General features: G+C 38.7%; 1 protein-coding gene across 22 annotated transcripts in view; it reads left to right on the top strand.

The window, feature by feature from the left end:
• The window catches only part of LOC124219506 (serine/threonine-protein kinase MARK2), an 83,012-nt gene that overhangs the window by 36,933 nt on the left and 28,051 nt on the right, over positions 1-18,028 (top strand). For 4 of the 22 annotated variants that reach the window (XM_046627171.2, XM_046627180.2, XM_046627183.2 and 1 more), the window contains exons 1-4: positions 5,569-6,184; positions 9,166-9,313; positions 9,977-11,197; positions 13,518-13,848. In XM_046627171.2, coding sequence (XP_046483127.1) covers positions 10,284-11,197; positions 13,518-13,848 — 1,245 coding nt within the window. In that variant the 5' untranslated portion in view covers positions 5,569-6,184; positions 9,166-9,313; positions 9,977-10,283. Of the gene's footprint in view, positions 1-5,567; positions 6,185-9,077; positions 9,314-9,976; positions 11,198-13,517; positions 13,849-18,028 lie in introns of those variants that run through there. The other 18 variants (XM_046627193.2, XM_046627170.2, XM_046627177.2 and 15 more) reach the window with 12 other exon arrangements.

Raw genomic sequence — 18,028 nt, 5'->3', positions numbered from 1 at the left:
GTCTATAATGTGTAACGGAATGTTTCCAAGTTGAGCGAACCGACGTTTCAACCACTGAATTTTTTTTGTTTCTTTTTTCCTATTCTACTTCTTTCTTTTTTATTAGTCGTATTAAATCAGGTGACTGATACAGCGCGTAAGTTGTAATAAATACATAAACACAGGGTATATATAAAACGTATGCCGTACACATGGGTGCGTATTTGCTTGATAAGGAACTTGATTAGACCGTCGTCGCCATCTGTCAACCGTTGGTTACAACTACTGATCCACCTTGTCGTAATCTTTCACGACGAGAACTGATGATACGAGATCATAATCACACGCGGTATCTGCAATACGGGCGTATATACATACATGCACGGCGGTTAGTTTGGTATTTTAACGTGTCAAGGTGTCACGCATTTATATGCTATATGTACGTCTTACAATTAATTGCTTGCATTATATTATTAATGGGCGTAACATGCCGTGGAATTTTTAAACTCTTGTTCAAAGGCACGTTAATTCCTATGTTTTATTACCGCAATTACCGCGGAGAGAGAGAGAGAGAGAGAGGAAGCGTTTGGCAATATATCATACGGGGCATGGAATTATTTCAGATTTTTATATTGTGTTCATCAATTATATGTTCGTTTTATTTAAATCTTAGATAACTCAAATTAATTTTGCAAACCCGGGTTGACTTGGCACGGAATGCCCTATAGATACTGCAGGTATTCGTTTGATATTGAATTGGATTTTCCTTTTCGTTTATAAAAAAATTTACAAAAAGTTATACTGTGTTTTTTTTTTCTCTGAGATTGTACTTAAATTTCTGTGATTTTATCATCCGATTTTATCGACAGATAACAAAATCGATAAAACAGTTCACTTCTCGATCATTTTTTTTTTTTTTTTACCCTTTTTTATCTTTTTTTTTTTTGCTGTGGAGCACAGTTGATGAACAGTTGACGTGATCACTGATCGATTAGACGAAATCGATTTCCAACTACTCCGTCCGATCATCGTATTCTCATTAAGATCGACTGATTTCTTTCAAAACAACATGTTACTTATCCGACTTTAGTTTTCGCTCTGTATTTCAGGTGGAGTCTTTATATATTTGAGATAAATTTTTCGCATCATGTGAATACAAAACTGTGGATATAACATAGGTGTTTACATTCTACTGTCCTGCAACAGACAGTAGCTCAAAAATATGTTGCCTTTTTTCTTTAACTTTCTTTAAATTCAGATAAGATGCAACTTGGAGATGTAATAATAAAAACACGCAGTATGGCGAAAAAAATCTCGTTCCGCGTTATCCAATTTTTGGCGATACGACAGAGATAAAAAATTCGTGATATATCGACAGTTTGTAATGCGACTGCAAGTATGCAGACGGTTGTTGACGCGAGTGTCAAACTTGTCGAACCTTTTATGCTCGTGAAAATTACGTCACGCTTTTTGTCCGTACACTAGTCTTTCCAACATACAAATCGTTGCCATTTTTGTACCGAGGCGTCGACTTTCATTACATTGCTGTTCGACGTGTTCATTAAACGGTCGCCATTTACCCTGCGAGACAGTTTGGAACGAAAACACGTTGCTGCGACGTCTGTTGGTAAAATAATGCGTTACTCCAACGGGGCCATATTTAGTTTTAAAAGACTTCCTTCGTCGTATTTTTTTTTTTTTTTTTTTGGGTAATATCGATTCTTTGCGAAATAACAAAAGCTTCAAAGCTTGCACCGAGCTTTCTCCGCACTTTCGTATTCGCGTAATTTACCAAACAGAGTTTACCGATAACCCATTTCTCGCCGCCATATTGCTTACAATTAGCCACGTCCCCATTTTAGTTCCCAACGGGATCTCCTCATCCGCTTTACGGAAGTTTCATCGCGACTTTTAGTCCCGTGTAGGTAATAGTCGCTACTCGGTCGATAATTCAGGTACCCGAAACTTTTATCGAGAAGAGTCTAACCGTAATTTTCGTTTGACCGATGACCAAGGATGAGTCAATAGCAACCGATGAAACCCGGTAAGCTACGGACCATCGAATATTGGTTGTCAGTCACGATGCGGGCAACCTGAGAACCGATTCCGTCGAAGCTTGATCCATCATCGAAACACTCGGGCTTATTATACAGCTGGTTATTATTATCGTCCTATCCACTGTCCGTGAAGTATATTATATATTCTACATCGGAGGGATATTTCGCGCTCAGACCTTGAATATACCGATCGGTTTACTAGCCAACCGTGTCCACGAGACTTCTTTCAAAATCACTTATAACCAACCACCCACACCCGCCAAGCGATAACGGTGTACACCGCACATAGTACGTAACGACGACTACTCGTGGATGGCGTTCCGCTTCACAAAAAACTTTCATTTTTCTACCGACACATTCGATATCCGACTAGCCCAAGCCAACATCTCTTTGCATTGCAGTCTATGCTCATTCCGGACGATATGTCCGTGCACTCGGGTATGACGGGTCTAGAGCTGTGCGATTAATCGATTAATCGGCAGCTACGATCATTCGTTTTACCAATAAATCGATTAATCGACGATTTCGATTCGTTTGCCGATTGACGTACAGGATTACTATGAGGTAACTTCGATTAATCTGAAAAGTCATTGATCGAAACCGTCGATTAATCGATTTATCGGATAAACGATTAATCAAAATCGCCGATTAATTGGAAAAACGATTAATCGAAAAACTCGACTATCGATTAATCGCACGATACTGACCGGTACTGATGGCTATGGTTTACTTGACCGTTTCAGTCACAGAAGCCACTGTAGTGGCAACCTTTTTCTTTCATTTTATGAGTGTATACGTAAAATTTTAATACTTAAAACAAAAAAAAATATATATACATAGAAAGAAGATAAAATAGCAAGAAAATCTAGCAACAGCGATCGTAATGAGAAAGAATAGTAACGGATACCAGACATTCCGGCAACAGCTAGAAAACTAATTTTCATTTTCTACCTAGAACTATATTTTGTCGATTGTGGTAAAAAATGAAAATAGTCAAGGACTGAGCGGTAACCGGAAATAAAAATTTCTCTCAGTTTACGGTACAAGTGGTACCCTTATCCTTGACGAACGACGGTAAGATCCGCATCGGATACAACGTCGTCGAATCCACGCAGCTCACTCACTGATTTTAACGTGGGCGGTCGTCGCGAGGCTCGTTGTTCGCCTCCTGCTGCCACCAGCAACAGCAGCAGCAGCAGTAACCAGCGGCTTATATACTTTCTAGGCGATTCAGGGGGAGAAACAGTCTCAAGCATGCCGCGCCTACAGCCGGTACCGCGGCTGTGATATTTATCCGTCATTTTATTGTAACTCGAATTGCCGGTAAATCGGTAATAAATACGTAAATACATGCGTACGTGTTCGACGACAAATCCATCGTAAAACACGAGTTTATAAAGAGAAGTAAATAATTATTATATATATATATACATATACATATATATATGGGAAATAATTGCCAAGTGTTTAATGTTTTTGTCGTGATTGGTGACGTTGGTGCATCGATTCGTGAATTATGATTTACATAACAGTTTAGTGGTGAGCGGTTATACCGAATTGAATATGTGTCGATTTTTCTTTCCGACATTTACCTGTAGGTGTATGCACATATATATATATATATATATTGCATCTGTGTACGGTAATGCACGTGGTACATGCGAATTGATGAATCGAATATATCATCGCGAAAGCATAAAATAATACTCGATCAGGTGCGGTTATATTTATTAATGTACCTAAAACAACCCATCGGTCGATGGTATAATTTTTCAAAATTCTTTTGAATATTCAAAAATCGGATTCGTACACAGGCACGTTGGGTATAAATTATGTAATTTCATGTAAAATGTGAAAAAAGTAAATTAAAAAGATGATGGGAAAAAACGAAAATTGAATTAATGGACCGCGGTGAGTCTTAGAACGGAATCTATTATACAGCAGTATGCCTATATACGGTTGTAAACCGTTATATCCGAGGGAAAAGAAAGGCACGGGGAAGATCGGGGAACGGAAGAAAAAAAAAAAAAAAAAACGAAGCATCAAACACGGTGCAGAGTAACGAATGGCCAAGTTTAAATTGAAGGAAAACATTTGGTACTGCACAATGGAACAAACTCGTGTCAGTTCCCCGTGACGTTTTCATCCGACGAAGGTGGAGGTGGGGAGGGAAAAAAACGAAAAAAAGAGACTTGTTTTTATCCCGTAGCGAAAAAACTTCTGACGTTTAGCAAACCGATGATAATATTTGTTTTAATCCTGCGTTGAAATGTATGCATGCATGTATAATATCGACGGGAAAGAAAAGAAAACAAGAACAAAACTAATATAAATTCGCTGATTCTGAAAATTGTATCGAGTACCGGAAACGTAGTATGAAAGAAAATTCGTGGTAATTTTAAAGGCAATAATTATTCTCAGATATTCCACAGGGTGTTATAAAGTTGTTTATATTTCGCCAATGACGCGATTTACTCTGAAGAAACTTGAGACGAATTATAATTCCGATTAACTTGAACTAATTTTTTTATTTTTTATATTTTGATAAAATTTTCGCAACCTCGAGAGGTTTTCAGTTTCGTATTATACCGTGTTATCGTATTGTATTGTACCGTAGTATGTAATGTAATTTCAAACGTGAAATAAGTACGATATATATATATATAAGATACACGCTTGATACGAAAAGGAGGAAACCAGTCGGTTTCTTCTTCTCTTTTTCGCGATACCGATGAGCGTCTGCACTTTATCCGTTGAACGTTAATGCGATAATATTTAATTTATGCTTCGTGCAGTGTATATTGACGTAGTATAATATACATATATTCACAGTACAATATATAAGAAAATCGAGGTCTATCCGCCGATATCCGTTTGTTCGTAAATCATTGATCATAAGAGGCGGTGTCTTGATCGTTATTTTTAATAACGTTGTTATCGTGAGATTTTCCAAATACCGCTGGAGCTTGGCGCGGCGGTAAGAGACGTGTATGATTTACAAGAAATGAATTGGGCACGTTGTCGTACGTGTTGCTACTACGTCCCTGGAGCAGCGGAGACTGATTGTGAGTCAAACGAACGGTATCAAAGAGCGTACTTTGGAGCTGAAATACATGTATAATAAAGTCTGGATCCATGCACACGCGTTTGCACACTCGCGTATAGAAGCCCCGGCGACGTCGAGGAGGCGATACGGTGGTGAAGCGCTTCAGCACCAGCAGTACGGAAACAGTGAGTCAGCCGACTTGGTCTACGCCGCCCGCCTCGCTCTCTCGGTTCTCCATTCTCGGTTCCCGGTTCCCGGTTCTGTCTGCTTAACCGCCGTAACCGCAACTCCATCGTGTAACAGAATACAGCCGTATATAGCGCAGGTTTCGTACAGTTTCACATCGGCCTCGCGATCAACGTTGCTCCAAATCTTGGTTATATATACTTACCCACTTACCGCCGGTCGAGAGAGCGAGTTCTCCTCCCCTCTCTCTCTCTCTCTCTCTCTTTTTTTTTTTTTTTTATCGTCTAACTATCTTTCTGTCCGTCTATATGTATAGATAGATTTAGATGTGTATTTTGTATATCTCTAATCCGCGACTTCGACGACCCACGGAAATTCGTTGTTGCAAGGCAGGATTTTTGACGGTTTCGAAACTTTTTCGACGATACAAACGGGGATCGTTTATGGTATCCAACGGGTATGGTGGTTCTCTTTGATAACGTCGAGTGTTACGATACAACGAGATTATTGTCACCGATCTGATATCGCTGTTATCATAGTTGGTTACACATCGGGAACGAAGGCGAGAGCGTCTGCAGTGAACACCGGATAGCGCTTCGCTTGGTTTCAGGATTTTTCGTCGCCATAGTGAATTTGTGTGTTAAATATCACGGTCGATACTTTGAACGTATTCGGAGATGTAATAATAACAGCTGCTGTTGTCGTGAACGTGACGACGACGACGATGATGACGATGACGATGACGATGATGATGATGAAGTTTGTGATGATAAAGCAGAGTGATCGTGAATCGTGCGGGATGAAATGTATTGTTCTTTAAACTACGATTCTAAACGAGAGGGAGTGTGAAGATAGGTGAAAAGAAACGAGAATAAAAAATTCGAAAATAAAAGAAACACCTTTCGCTAATCGTTTGGTACAGTGTTATTTTACTTTTTTCATACTTTTGTGTCGTGCTTATGCTGGCCGGTTCGTTCATCGTATTACACATCCCACACGCCTACGCGTTTGTTGATTTATCGGCTCATGATTGTCGGTGTTAATTTTTCTTCCTTATACATTCAGAGTTTATTTTCGAAGGATTATTCTTTCTCCATCGATGGTTTATCCTGGGCATTGAATATACTCAGCCTGGTCAACCGAGAGCGATAACTACCATCTTATCGCTTATCGGGATCAATTATTCTCGATAACAAGCCTTGTGTACCGTTCCTGTAACATCGTTGATGTGGAATATAACGCTTTCGTCACTGTAGGTTTATCGGTTGGGTATAAGACGTGGCGACAAATAGGCGGAGAATATATACAATCCTTACTGTTATTATTATTGGTGTTGTTGTTGTTATTATTATTGTCATTTGGAAATGGTCTGTAGCCATCAGCTAGCAAAAACGTTCAAACTCTTTAATGTGTTTTTTTGCATTCCGGTTCCAATTCAAATATTATAATCCGCACGGTTTTCCTTTTCAGCGGCACAATCTTCGTCGGTGGAGATTGGTAATTGTAAAGTTGAAGGAAATTGAAAGAAAAGAAGAAAAAAAAAAAAAAAAAGAAAAGACAATGAAAATTTACCTAATTAAATTTTGATAAACCCCGATAAATTTTAATATTCGCGGCTATTGCAGCAGGTATAATAACAACAGGCTGGCTTGCAAAGAGTCCGCATGCACGCGGCATTAAGTACCAACTTATATTAGATATACACATGCGTCAGACGAGAGATAGCTGTTGCCGTATGAGATAAGAGCGCGGTGCTAAGCTTATGCAGAGCTCCGATTTGTTTTCTTTGTTGGTGTGTTTTTTGTTTCATTTCTTCCTTCTTTTCTCTTCGATTATTCATTCCATGCTTTATTACTCTTCGTCGTTCTTTGCTTTCAATACATATAGACTGTAACGTACCGTTCACGGTGCTTCGGGTCTCTGCTGAAAATTGAACAGCGAAAAAATGAACGACCATTCGTTAAATCACACCACTGGTAAATTCAATCGCTATTTCGTTACCGAGATTTTTTGTCTTCTTGTCAGCGAACCGACCGACTCAGTTTCCGATCCAACGAGTTCGTAGCTATCGACATTTCTCAAGGCATTTCGAGGTTACAATATTGCGTTAACTGCCGTTACGAGTCTGCATTCGGGCCAACGTAACACAATCTCGAAACGCTTGAGCGGCGAATTTTGACAGTTTCCAATCAAAGTCGGATAGAGTTGGCCAGCCTGTTGAACAAACGAAAAACTTGGCGCATGCGCACTTTGTTCTTCGGTTGTCCGAGACCGTTGATCAAACTCTACAAAACTTCGTGATGCGAATATAATCACCGTTCGCAACAAGTCTTCGATAAATATGTCGCGGGAAGAAAAATCTAGTTTTGAAATTCATTCCTTCGTTTCCTTTAATTTATCTCGCATCTTTTTTTTTCTTTTTTCTTCCATCCCATCATCCTGTCTTGCGGCGTGCACATTATATCGGACACTGGATAGTCTCGCAGACACGCGCAAGGTGCAAAACTCCTAGTTACTTGAATTTGTGAACGCAATTCAACTCGACTCGACTAAACGCGCGACCGACCGAAACGGTCCCTCGTGCTGACGCTGCTACGCTTTTTAGCTCCCCTCCGGTACCTGAAACGCACTCATACAAATACCCAGTGAACTATTAGCCTCCCTGCCTACCTGCTGCACCGTTTGTATAGTATAATGTACATCCCACTTTGCAGGTATGGACTTACTTGCGGAGGCTTTACTGACACACCGAGCGCACCTCTCTCCGCTCCTCACCTCCCTTTGCTTCTCTTCTCCTCTCCTGAATCCCACCATAGCCGCGGGCCCACGGTTGACAGGTTTGCTACTTGTCGTACAAACGCTCTCGCAACTAGGCAGCAGCCTCTCTCTCCGTTTGACTCTCTTGTGTGTCTCGTTTAATTTTTAACCACGCGTTACTCCGTCAATGTAGTGTTCGCCCGATGCAGTGTTTGTGAGTCTGTATTTATTTTCGTGTGTGTATCTTTCCCTCTCTCTCTCTCTCTCTCTCTCTGGATATCGTGCATTTTAATATCGAATTATATCCGTTTACCCATGCGCGACAATGGACACATTGAAAAAGGAGACGCGATGTAGGTATATTCGCGTCTACGCGGAGTTATGTAAAAATCGTCTGCTTCTCTATTGTATCATTTTGTTTCATTATTTTTCTTCTTTCTTTTCTCTCTCTCTCTTTCGCTCTCTCTGTCGGTCTCCTTTCAATTCAGTTTTCGTCGTCTACACGCAGTGCAGTGCAGCTTCAATCACGTATCGTTATAAAATATAACATTGTTGAGGCGAGACACGTTTGTATTATACACAATATGTATAACGCGTATGATTGTATATTATATCTCTGGGACTGCAGAAAAAATAATTGTTCGTTTGTTTGCTAATTTGTTTATCTGCATCATTGGTATCGTTGTTGTTATTATTATTGATATTACTATTTTCGTCGTCGTCGTCGTCGTCGTCGTCGTGGTGATCCTTCAGACGCGTCTACAGAAAATATAATCGAAATAATATGCAAACGATAAATGAGGCGTTTATCATGTTGAACATGTGTGTATATACGTGCAGGCCTGTAACTTCGAAATTATTATACACGCAATGTTCTGTGTCCTATATACATATAATATAGGTATATCGTTAATGTCGCAGTAATTTTAGTAAATTAATGAACCAGCAAAAGCAGCACGGTATAAAAAAAAAAAAAATGGATGGGGAAAAAACGCTCAAGCGCGAACACATGGACACACACAAAAAATTCATATATACATATACGTATAATAATGCTAATTGTGTGCTGTATACTTATCACATTATCGTCAAATATTATATATGTCGTTGATGCTTTATTATTATTGTTATTGTTAATAGATGATAAGCTTACCGGAGATGGGATATAAATCGTTGTGCATTATGGTGAAACAGTGAAGTTTTCTACGTATATATGTATGTACATATATGTATAATGTATATATACACCTCCTACCTACATAAATGCGACGCGCTTGCGGAAATATTGGTGATTATCATATATTTATCGGTTATGTGTTGTTAATAATTATCCAGAACTCGACCCATCGGAGGTGATATGGTTGTATGAAAGATTTCTAACTTCAATTTTCCAGTACAGTTTTCTTGTCGAGGAATGAAACAAAAAAAAAAATTGCATAGAAAATATTTTCACGATTTCAACTCATTCCAAAAACAATTTTGCTTCTTCATCTATTAAATCAAAAGTTGTCTTGCTAAAAAAACAGTCTGGTTTTTTTTTTTACATTTTTTTTCTTCTTCCTTTATAGTATTATAAAGATCCTTTCACCGGAAATCAGTTACATTGTTCGTCGCGTTGGAAGAGTTCTGAATTGAACGGTTCTTTCCTTAGGAATAGTCCTAGTCGACTGTCAGATTTTCTTCACATTTAGTTTTTTTATTTATAAATTTTTTACAGCTCGACCAAGAAGTTGATTTCTTATTTTCGGATAGATAAAATATATTTCTAAAGCTTTCTCCATTGTATACGATTTTTTCATTGCACGGTGCAGTAGCTCTGGGTAATTATTAACCGTTACACCGATCGCTAATCGTGTTCTGCAACGTGATGTGATAAATACGACTTGGAAAAAAAAAAAAATTCAACAATAATAAATCTTAACAAATCCATGTGAATGTATTTTCTAAACAGAGACGCGTACCGAGCGAGATCGTTAATCTGTACTAATCGTCCGGAATTTGGAAACAACGAAGTATAAAGCTGTGCAGAGGAGAGTGGCTGCCGATTTATAAATACTGTATACACCCCGGATCGATGATCACGATATAACATCTAATAGTAAGAGATAAGAAAGTTGGATTAACGAAATATGAAAAAATCGAAATCGTGAAACTTCCACCACGTTTTGATTTCAAAGCTAACGAGAAAGAAAAAGAAAATAAAAGAGAACGAGTCAGACGAAAGTAACTCGCCGATCGCGATAGTTTATAAAATCAACATGGCGGATCGGGAGGAGCGGGAAACTATCCTGGCGCGAAATCAGCCAGGAAGGAAGTCGATAAGACCGTCGAGTTTCCGGAAGACGTTGAACCCGGATGGAACAGTAATCCAGCAGCGACGCAGTCCGATGATCGGTACTGATTCGAGGACCAGCAGTCCCAGTCCGAGGGGAAGTCCCTCGACGCCGGAAGGACTTAAACAGTGGGAACTCGTCGAGGGCGACGCGGGTCTCAGGGTGGTGGAAAAACGAAGCACCGGCGGTGGCGGGAATTCGAACGTCAATTCGAATTCTAATTCGGCGAGTGGGTCGCCGGTCATGACCGGTAGCAGAGGCTCGTCGTTTAGATCGCGAGGAAGCGCCGGAGGTGTTCCGATATTCGTTAACGAACGGACGCAGAACTCAATAGTAAGTCAAAATATTCAGGACTTCGAGAATGTTCTGGCTAAGAAGTTCGGTCGGTCATTTGAACGGTCGGTAATCGGCAAGGGTAATGCCATTTCTTCGACCGGTGGTGAGTTTCAAACATCTAACGGACGACGATCTTTACGGGAAAATCAGAGCGGAAAAACTGGCGTGAAACTAGATCTCATACTCAACGATCAGGATCATCGATCTCTCGATACAGTGGGTGGTGATGGAAGCGTTTTGCCGGATTCCAAGAGCAGTATTGACATGCTTGATCAACTCGAGAGGCAAGTCAAAGCCATAGAACAAGGAACCATTGCCGCTGCTGCTAGGTTTAAACAGGACGCAGGCACTGACGTCACGTCCGATGATATTTCTTCTCAATTGCAACACGATCGTTCCCCCGTCGGCAATACTGGTAGCGATAAAATTGTTCCTGAAATCGAATTGCGGTATAGGGAACACGAGGATTTACTTCGCAATAACACCGACGACGAAGCTGAGGGGTAATTAATCAATCAATATTGTTTTAAGCTTATTTTATTCGTATCTTTTTACTTGAGAGGGGTTTTTATCGTGATAAAATGGACTGGGAATTTCTTTTCATAATCGTTGTCGTTTCTCAATTAACGTATACAATCCTTGTTACCATTTTTTGTTCAATTGCGTTCGATTATCGTTGGTAATGATTGTGTTATTCAAGTACTCGTATGGGGAGGACATGAAGAGGTATAAATTTTGAGACACTACGCGAAACGATGTTGTATACAAATATATTGTAGTAAATTTCAGAAAACTCTGTTATACAAGAATCGCGATTGAAATGTCAAATGATCCAAATAATATTCGACAGTGAGGAATTATCGCAGAAAAATTAATTTTCGATCATTTTTCTTGAATTGTTCAAACGCGTAATCAGTCAGAGAAGAAAGGAGAGATTGAGAGAAATTGTACACATTATACGTATGTTTGTATACACGCAATTATTTCACCGACACTGATGCATGTAAAATTTTTCCATTACATATACGCATTTGCAAGATTTTCAAAGTTTACGTCAATGCGGATTATCGTAATTAGCGAATCGGTAGATCGTTATATGTCTATATGTACATCGTATAACGGCCGAAAGTAACGATCAATTGTCACGCAATTTTTTATTACTCGCGGAAAGTACACAATACCAGCTATTACACTCGCCATTTAATTGTATAAGGTTACGCGTTTATAACACGGTCGAATTCTCACTTTGCATTGCACATATACCGCAAACATTAACGGTCATTCACCACAGGGAAATTTACCTTATACATAACTGATTATTGTACAGAGTGAGTAGCTAACAGTAGAATGGTCTAACGCGCATGCGCTAAAATTCTAGAACAAACGCAGTTGTTTTATCAGGTTGACCAACCGTCATAAGCTCAGATGACAGCTCGCCGCGATGTATGTAACCTCAAAAATTGTGACAGCATCTGTAATAGATAAAACATTTTGGCTGTTGGAACTCTTTCTGATGCTCCAATGAGCAGATTACGAATCTTTTTATTCGTAAAAATTATTAATGGGAGAATGAACCAAGTTGAGCACACCTGCCACCGATAGCTGACAAAATTTTTGAGGATACATACATTGCGGCAATCTGTCATCTGAACTTATTACGGTTGGTCAGCCTGACAAAACAACTGCTTTACTACTCTAGAATTTCAGCGCATGCGCGTGAGATTGTTCCCATACGCTTTGATTCGACCGTTAGCTACTCACTCCGTATATACCTGAACTCGTAATTAATTTATTTAATTCAATTGGTTACAATTTTTTCTCCTTTTTCTTTTTCTTTTCTTGCTGCGAAAAAAGAAAAATTCGTTGTACCGCGCGTGAGAAATTTGACTCGTTACACCGGTAATAACAATATTTATGCAATTATTATATCGACGAGTATAACATCAAGGCGCGTCACACTTTCCATTATTGTTGTTGACGGTATTGTTATTATTATCATCATTATTGTTGTTGCTGTCGTTGTTGTTACTTATGTAACGCGATCGCGTACCAGGTATAAAAAAAAAAAAGAAAAGAAAAAATGAGGTGAGAATTACGCAGTACAATAGGCTTGATACATCCTCGTGTAGAATGTATAATGCATACAATTTTCACCGTATAACAGGTGTACATGAACATGGAGGATTTCCCGTATTTCGTAACTCACTAGCTCTCTTTTTATATCTGTCCCTCTCTCTCTCTCTCTCTTTCTCTCTTTCGATCTCGGCACCTGCAACGCTAAATAGCGAACAATAGGCATGCATCGTTAAACTTCTCGCACGCGAATTCTCTCGCTCAATATTTTGCTTGGCTCTTCGATGATTCTTTGTTTTTTGTCCTTGGTTTTTCCGCCACTTTTCAACTGTCGAAACTTATTCATAACTCGTTTTGAATTTTATTGCGGCGGCCACATTACCGTTTACAGGTATATCTTTTATGTGTATTTCTTTTTTTTTTCAATTAAATTTTACTATATCTGCGCTCTCTGGCTTTATTTATTGCATATTCGCGTTATTACACCACGTTCTCGCAGATGCTCGTTTATTCCGTAATTTACACACAAACTGGGAAAAAAACTCGGATGAATATTGTCACAAAAGATGAAAATGAAACTAAAAATGGATTAGAAGAGTTTTCTATATACTTCTATAACGCAATGAGTACGAAACAAACGGGGAATGAAAAAAAAAGGGGAAAAATATGCATTTTTAAACACGTTATAATAATTAATACATGTATAATAAATATAAATAACTGAACATGTGAATGAAATGATAAACGAAGGTCGACACCGCTGCAACGTGGCGAAGCGACGAGAAATTCTACCGGAAATGCTGGTATAACGACAAAGAAGAGGGCTGGTGTTAAATTGAATCGTACAGCCTCGGACACGCGTCGAGGTAACGGGGACACATCGGATATGCCGTTGAAAATTCAATCGCGCGCTCAACAAGCAAGGAATATCGTCAGACCAGTTATGACCAAAAGGCAGCTCCAGCAGGAGGCTGCTGCCGGAATTGGTACAAATTCAACAACTTCTTCTACGGCTACTTCCACACCGAAACCGCTGACCAGCGTTATTCAAAAGGCGATACAAAACATTGGAATAAAAGAGGTATATTACAGATAGTAGATAAATAAACAAACGAAAAAAGCAATTTTTGATATTTAATTGCAGAGAACGCGATGATAGCTGAGTGAGCATTTCTTAAACATTTTTATTATTATTTTTTATTTTTTATTTTTTTTTCAATCTATTTAAACATGCTTTTGAAACATGATCATATATATTTTGAAAATTGGAGCGTGTACATATACGCTTTAATTCTATAAATATAAGTACAGCATGTACATATACGTATAGGTGTAATATATTATTATATAACCTTCGTAGCAGCGATCGATTAATTTGCTGATTAATTGGTTGATCAATTATGTGTATGATTACATGCGATTATTTTATAAATCTGATTGAAATACAATCGTACGGTAAAATTTATCGAGGAATGTACTCGAAAACGTTTCTCAAGCTCGTTACCTTGGAAAGTGTGATTTTTCAATTATTGTATGACTGCTTTTCAAGTTTATTGAAAATGTTGAAGCGAATACGACGAGAAATCGACTCGGTTCGAGTCGTTCGCTCGCATTGAGTAAACTTGTATTACGCTGTATTTATCTTATCGCAGATTTGTTATCCTTGCTTCGAGAGAGTCTCGATGCTATTTATAAACAGCTTGTATGTTATATTATAAAGAAAGAAGCTGAAAATATCGAAGAATTTAAAAGGAAAGTTAGACTAGGTTTTGCGTCTTGTTCCATCACGTTGTGCGATACATTTTTTTTTTTTTTTTTGAGATTCCTTGTACCCCGAAAAGACAAAAAAAAATCGCTTGTCTCTGTTTAAAATTTTTTAACTCGTATATAAATATATCTACCCGGAGAAAAGAACTCGTTCACCCAAAGGTAAATTGAAAACTGAATATTTCAGTCTGTAGGTAAAGTCTACGAAATTCTCAGGTAACTAAAATAAATAATTTCACCTGATCATGCGCACCGTGAACGCGTTGTTATAAAACATCACCGTCGGAGATCAGCTGACGTCCAAAGGTACGTAGCAGCAGCTGAATCAGCGTCAGATTTCCGACTTTTCTCATAGCTATAACTTGGGATGAAGGTATATAACGATGAACCAATTTTACGAACTTCACAATCTGAAACTTAGAACAGTGATTTATTTCAACATAATTTGTGCGAAAAATAAATTATTTTTCTTAGGGTTAGCAAAATTTCTGCTCGCTACGATAAAAAGAAAGTTTTGAAATGACGGCAAAGTAAGAATGTAAAATTAGTTTGTTAGTTTATCTGAAAATTCACAGATTTGATCGACTGATCGTGAACCAAATAAATGGCGAAAGGATTGGAGTTTTATTCAGTCGAAGAAATTTAGCTTGAATTGCAAGCGAACAGTAAACGATTGATAAAGTCAAGGTTTGGTTGGTCGAGTTGAAATTAATAACGATAATATTTCTTCGACATGAAATAACGTCTGGAACCCGCAAAGTTGAATTTATAATCATGATTGTGAAATGAGAAATTGATATTACAACAAAAATGTGTCGCGTGACGGATTTAAGAGTCATTACGAAAACCCATCTCATTCTCTCCTAAAACATCGATTCGTTTCGACATTGTTTGTGTCGTGATCGTTTCGATACTGGGAATTGCTTTCGGGTCAACCAGGAGTTAAATTGTCACATGAATTCACGCACGAATAATTCGTAAAATATAATCTCAAAGTGTCGTGTCTTGCGGCGAAATAAACATATGAAAAATCTTTACGATATTTATTCAACCGTAACTGACCAGTTACCGCCCTTTCCGACGAATAGCACGAACACTTTACGATAAATTCTAAATTGATTAAAAGTATAACAAAAGAATGAGATGGATTCTCGTGAAAACTGTTACATGGTTTTCAATTGGCTGCACTGAGTCTTCACCTAGTGCATTTTCCCTAAGATTTCGCCTTTGCTATTGGTTGAAAACTGGGGAAATCAGTGCAGCCAGTTGAAAACCCTATTAAATCGGTCACGTGACACACCACGCTCGAAACATCTCGATTTGTATTTCGACTCGAAAGTGAACGTCGACTATTCGATTTTTCTTCAAACTGGGTATCATTCGGCCATCGCAGGGTGAAGTTGGTGACCGGCTTTGCGTCGCCGCGGGTTTTGGTGGCTTCCACGATTCGTCGTCGCCATTGCGCGGGCGCGAAGATATTTAGCCCAGCGAAAATACGGCCGGTGTTGTATCCTAGCCCGCGGTGGCTCTAGTATTGATTCCTCCACCGTCGCCCCTTGTCTTCAGGGTCTTTAGTCGCGAGACGGTAACCAGCCTCTCAGGAGGATCAAATCAGAGACGATCGGAGGAAGAAGACACCTTCATTCGCTGTCAATATAAACTCGCTCTTCCCTCGTAGATATCGTTAAGGTTTCGGCCTATGACGTTTTCCGAGGGGAAAAAATCGCGATAATTGAGGCGTCTCTCGTCAAACTTTTTTCGGTTTGTCTCCTCTCTATGCTTGTGCGTCAGTGTGATGTGAGAAACACAGGATTGTGATGATATCGGTGATCCGTGCAGCGAATTTTAACACTCTTATTTCTCGTTCGTCATATTCCGATTTTAATTATTTTACTTCGGGAGCGACTAACTAATCACTACTTATCACATTGCAGACCGTGCTAATAAGTCGAAAGAAATTTTTTTAAAGACTTTTTACTGCCGTTCCTTACGGCTATTAATTTTTTTCTCCATATTCTTTGATTCAATTTATTTATTTTTTCTTACCTACTTTGGTTTATACAATTCCAGTTTTACAATTAAAAATCTCTGATGAACGTATAATCCAAAATGAATCGAGTGGGACAGATAATAATAATAATAATACCATCAAACGTGATAAACGAGAGGAATGAAATTCGCGAGTAAGCATTATGTCGCGGTTTGTTTTGATATATATTAAAAGCAATTTACTGAGAGAACCGAGGGTGTTTCTCCGGGGGTTCGTACCGAACGAATCGATCAATCAATGCCTGCCCTCCTGATCGATCGTCGTTGTTCATTTACTGCAGAAGTTGGGAAGAATGTGTTTTCGATATTTACAATCTCGGACGTCAGAGATCACATAGTTATTGTCGTGGAGGTAATTCTCGACGTTGACGTCGGGGAGGAGGAGGAAAAAAAGGAGAAGAAGGAGAAATACAGCTGCCGGAGGTGGTTTCAATGTCATCGACAAACTTCTCATCCTTTTATTCCGTTGACCGTTCATCCTCACCGTCGTCGCCTGTAGTAACAAACTTAGCGACAAAAAGATTATTAAATAACTTTTGAGGATTCCCCGTCGTTACTTATATTCGACAAATCGCCAAGTGGTCCCCCCCCCCCCCCCCCCCACCCCTTATTATGCTTGTTATTCGTACTCTCGACAACCACGAGCCTCAGTCAAGACAATTATGATCATTTTGCTCGTAGTTATCGATCGATTGGGATGACGCGGTTTCATCTGTGTAAAAGAAGTTTAAGTTTTCAGTGAAAGTTAACAAACCTAATAAATTAACTTGTCCGAGTGATCAACGCGATGATTGAACACACTCGTCTCGTCTAATGTTATGAAAAAGTTAATGAATATTTTACGCGGTACGAGAATGAAAAAACAGTTATAAACCACACATCTCCATTTGAGAAGGACAAATGAACCGAATAATAAATATTACTTTGATTCAAATCGAGTGACCGGAAATTGTGATTATTGCAGCGTTATTTGTATTTTCTATTTATTTATTTTTTTTTGTTTTTATTTCTTTTGTTTGTAAGTGTTGCAAAAATCTACGCGAACAGGATGAGTTAGAAAAATATATATCTAACAAGCACAGATCCTCTGCGAAAGAGTATTTAATCAAATTTCGTTTTCACTTTATTTCATCTACTTTTTGTTATATTTACAAACTGATTACGTAACTCATTATCTCCTTGCCCTTGTTCTTTGACAAAATCATCGTCAAGCTGGCTGCCTCTAAAGTCGCCACCACCTGCAAGATGGTCACCCGCGGCCTTTTGCGGGTAATGTAACGATATTGTAATTTTTGTCATTATTGCTGTTGTACTACCCAATATAACGACAATTATTCACTCTATACAATTAGCTAATCACTTTGGATGATATCCTGCATTTTCTCACGTATTTATACACCTTCAATAACTGCATGAAAGTTTGTTATTTATACTCTACAGTGACC

The sequence above is a fragment of the Neodiprion pinetum genome, chromosome 5 (assembly GCF_021155775.2).
Source record: "Neodiprion pinetum isolate iyNeoPine1 chromosome 5, iyNeoPine1.2, whole genome shotgun sequence".
Lineage (NCBI taxonomy): Eukaryota > Metazoa > Arthropoda > Insecta > Hymenoptera > Diprionidae > Neodiprion > Neodiprion pinetum.
This window is presented reverse-complemented; position numbering and strand designations above follow the sequence as displayed.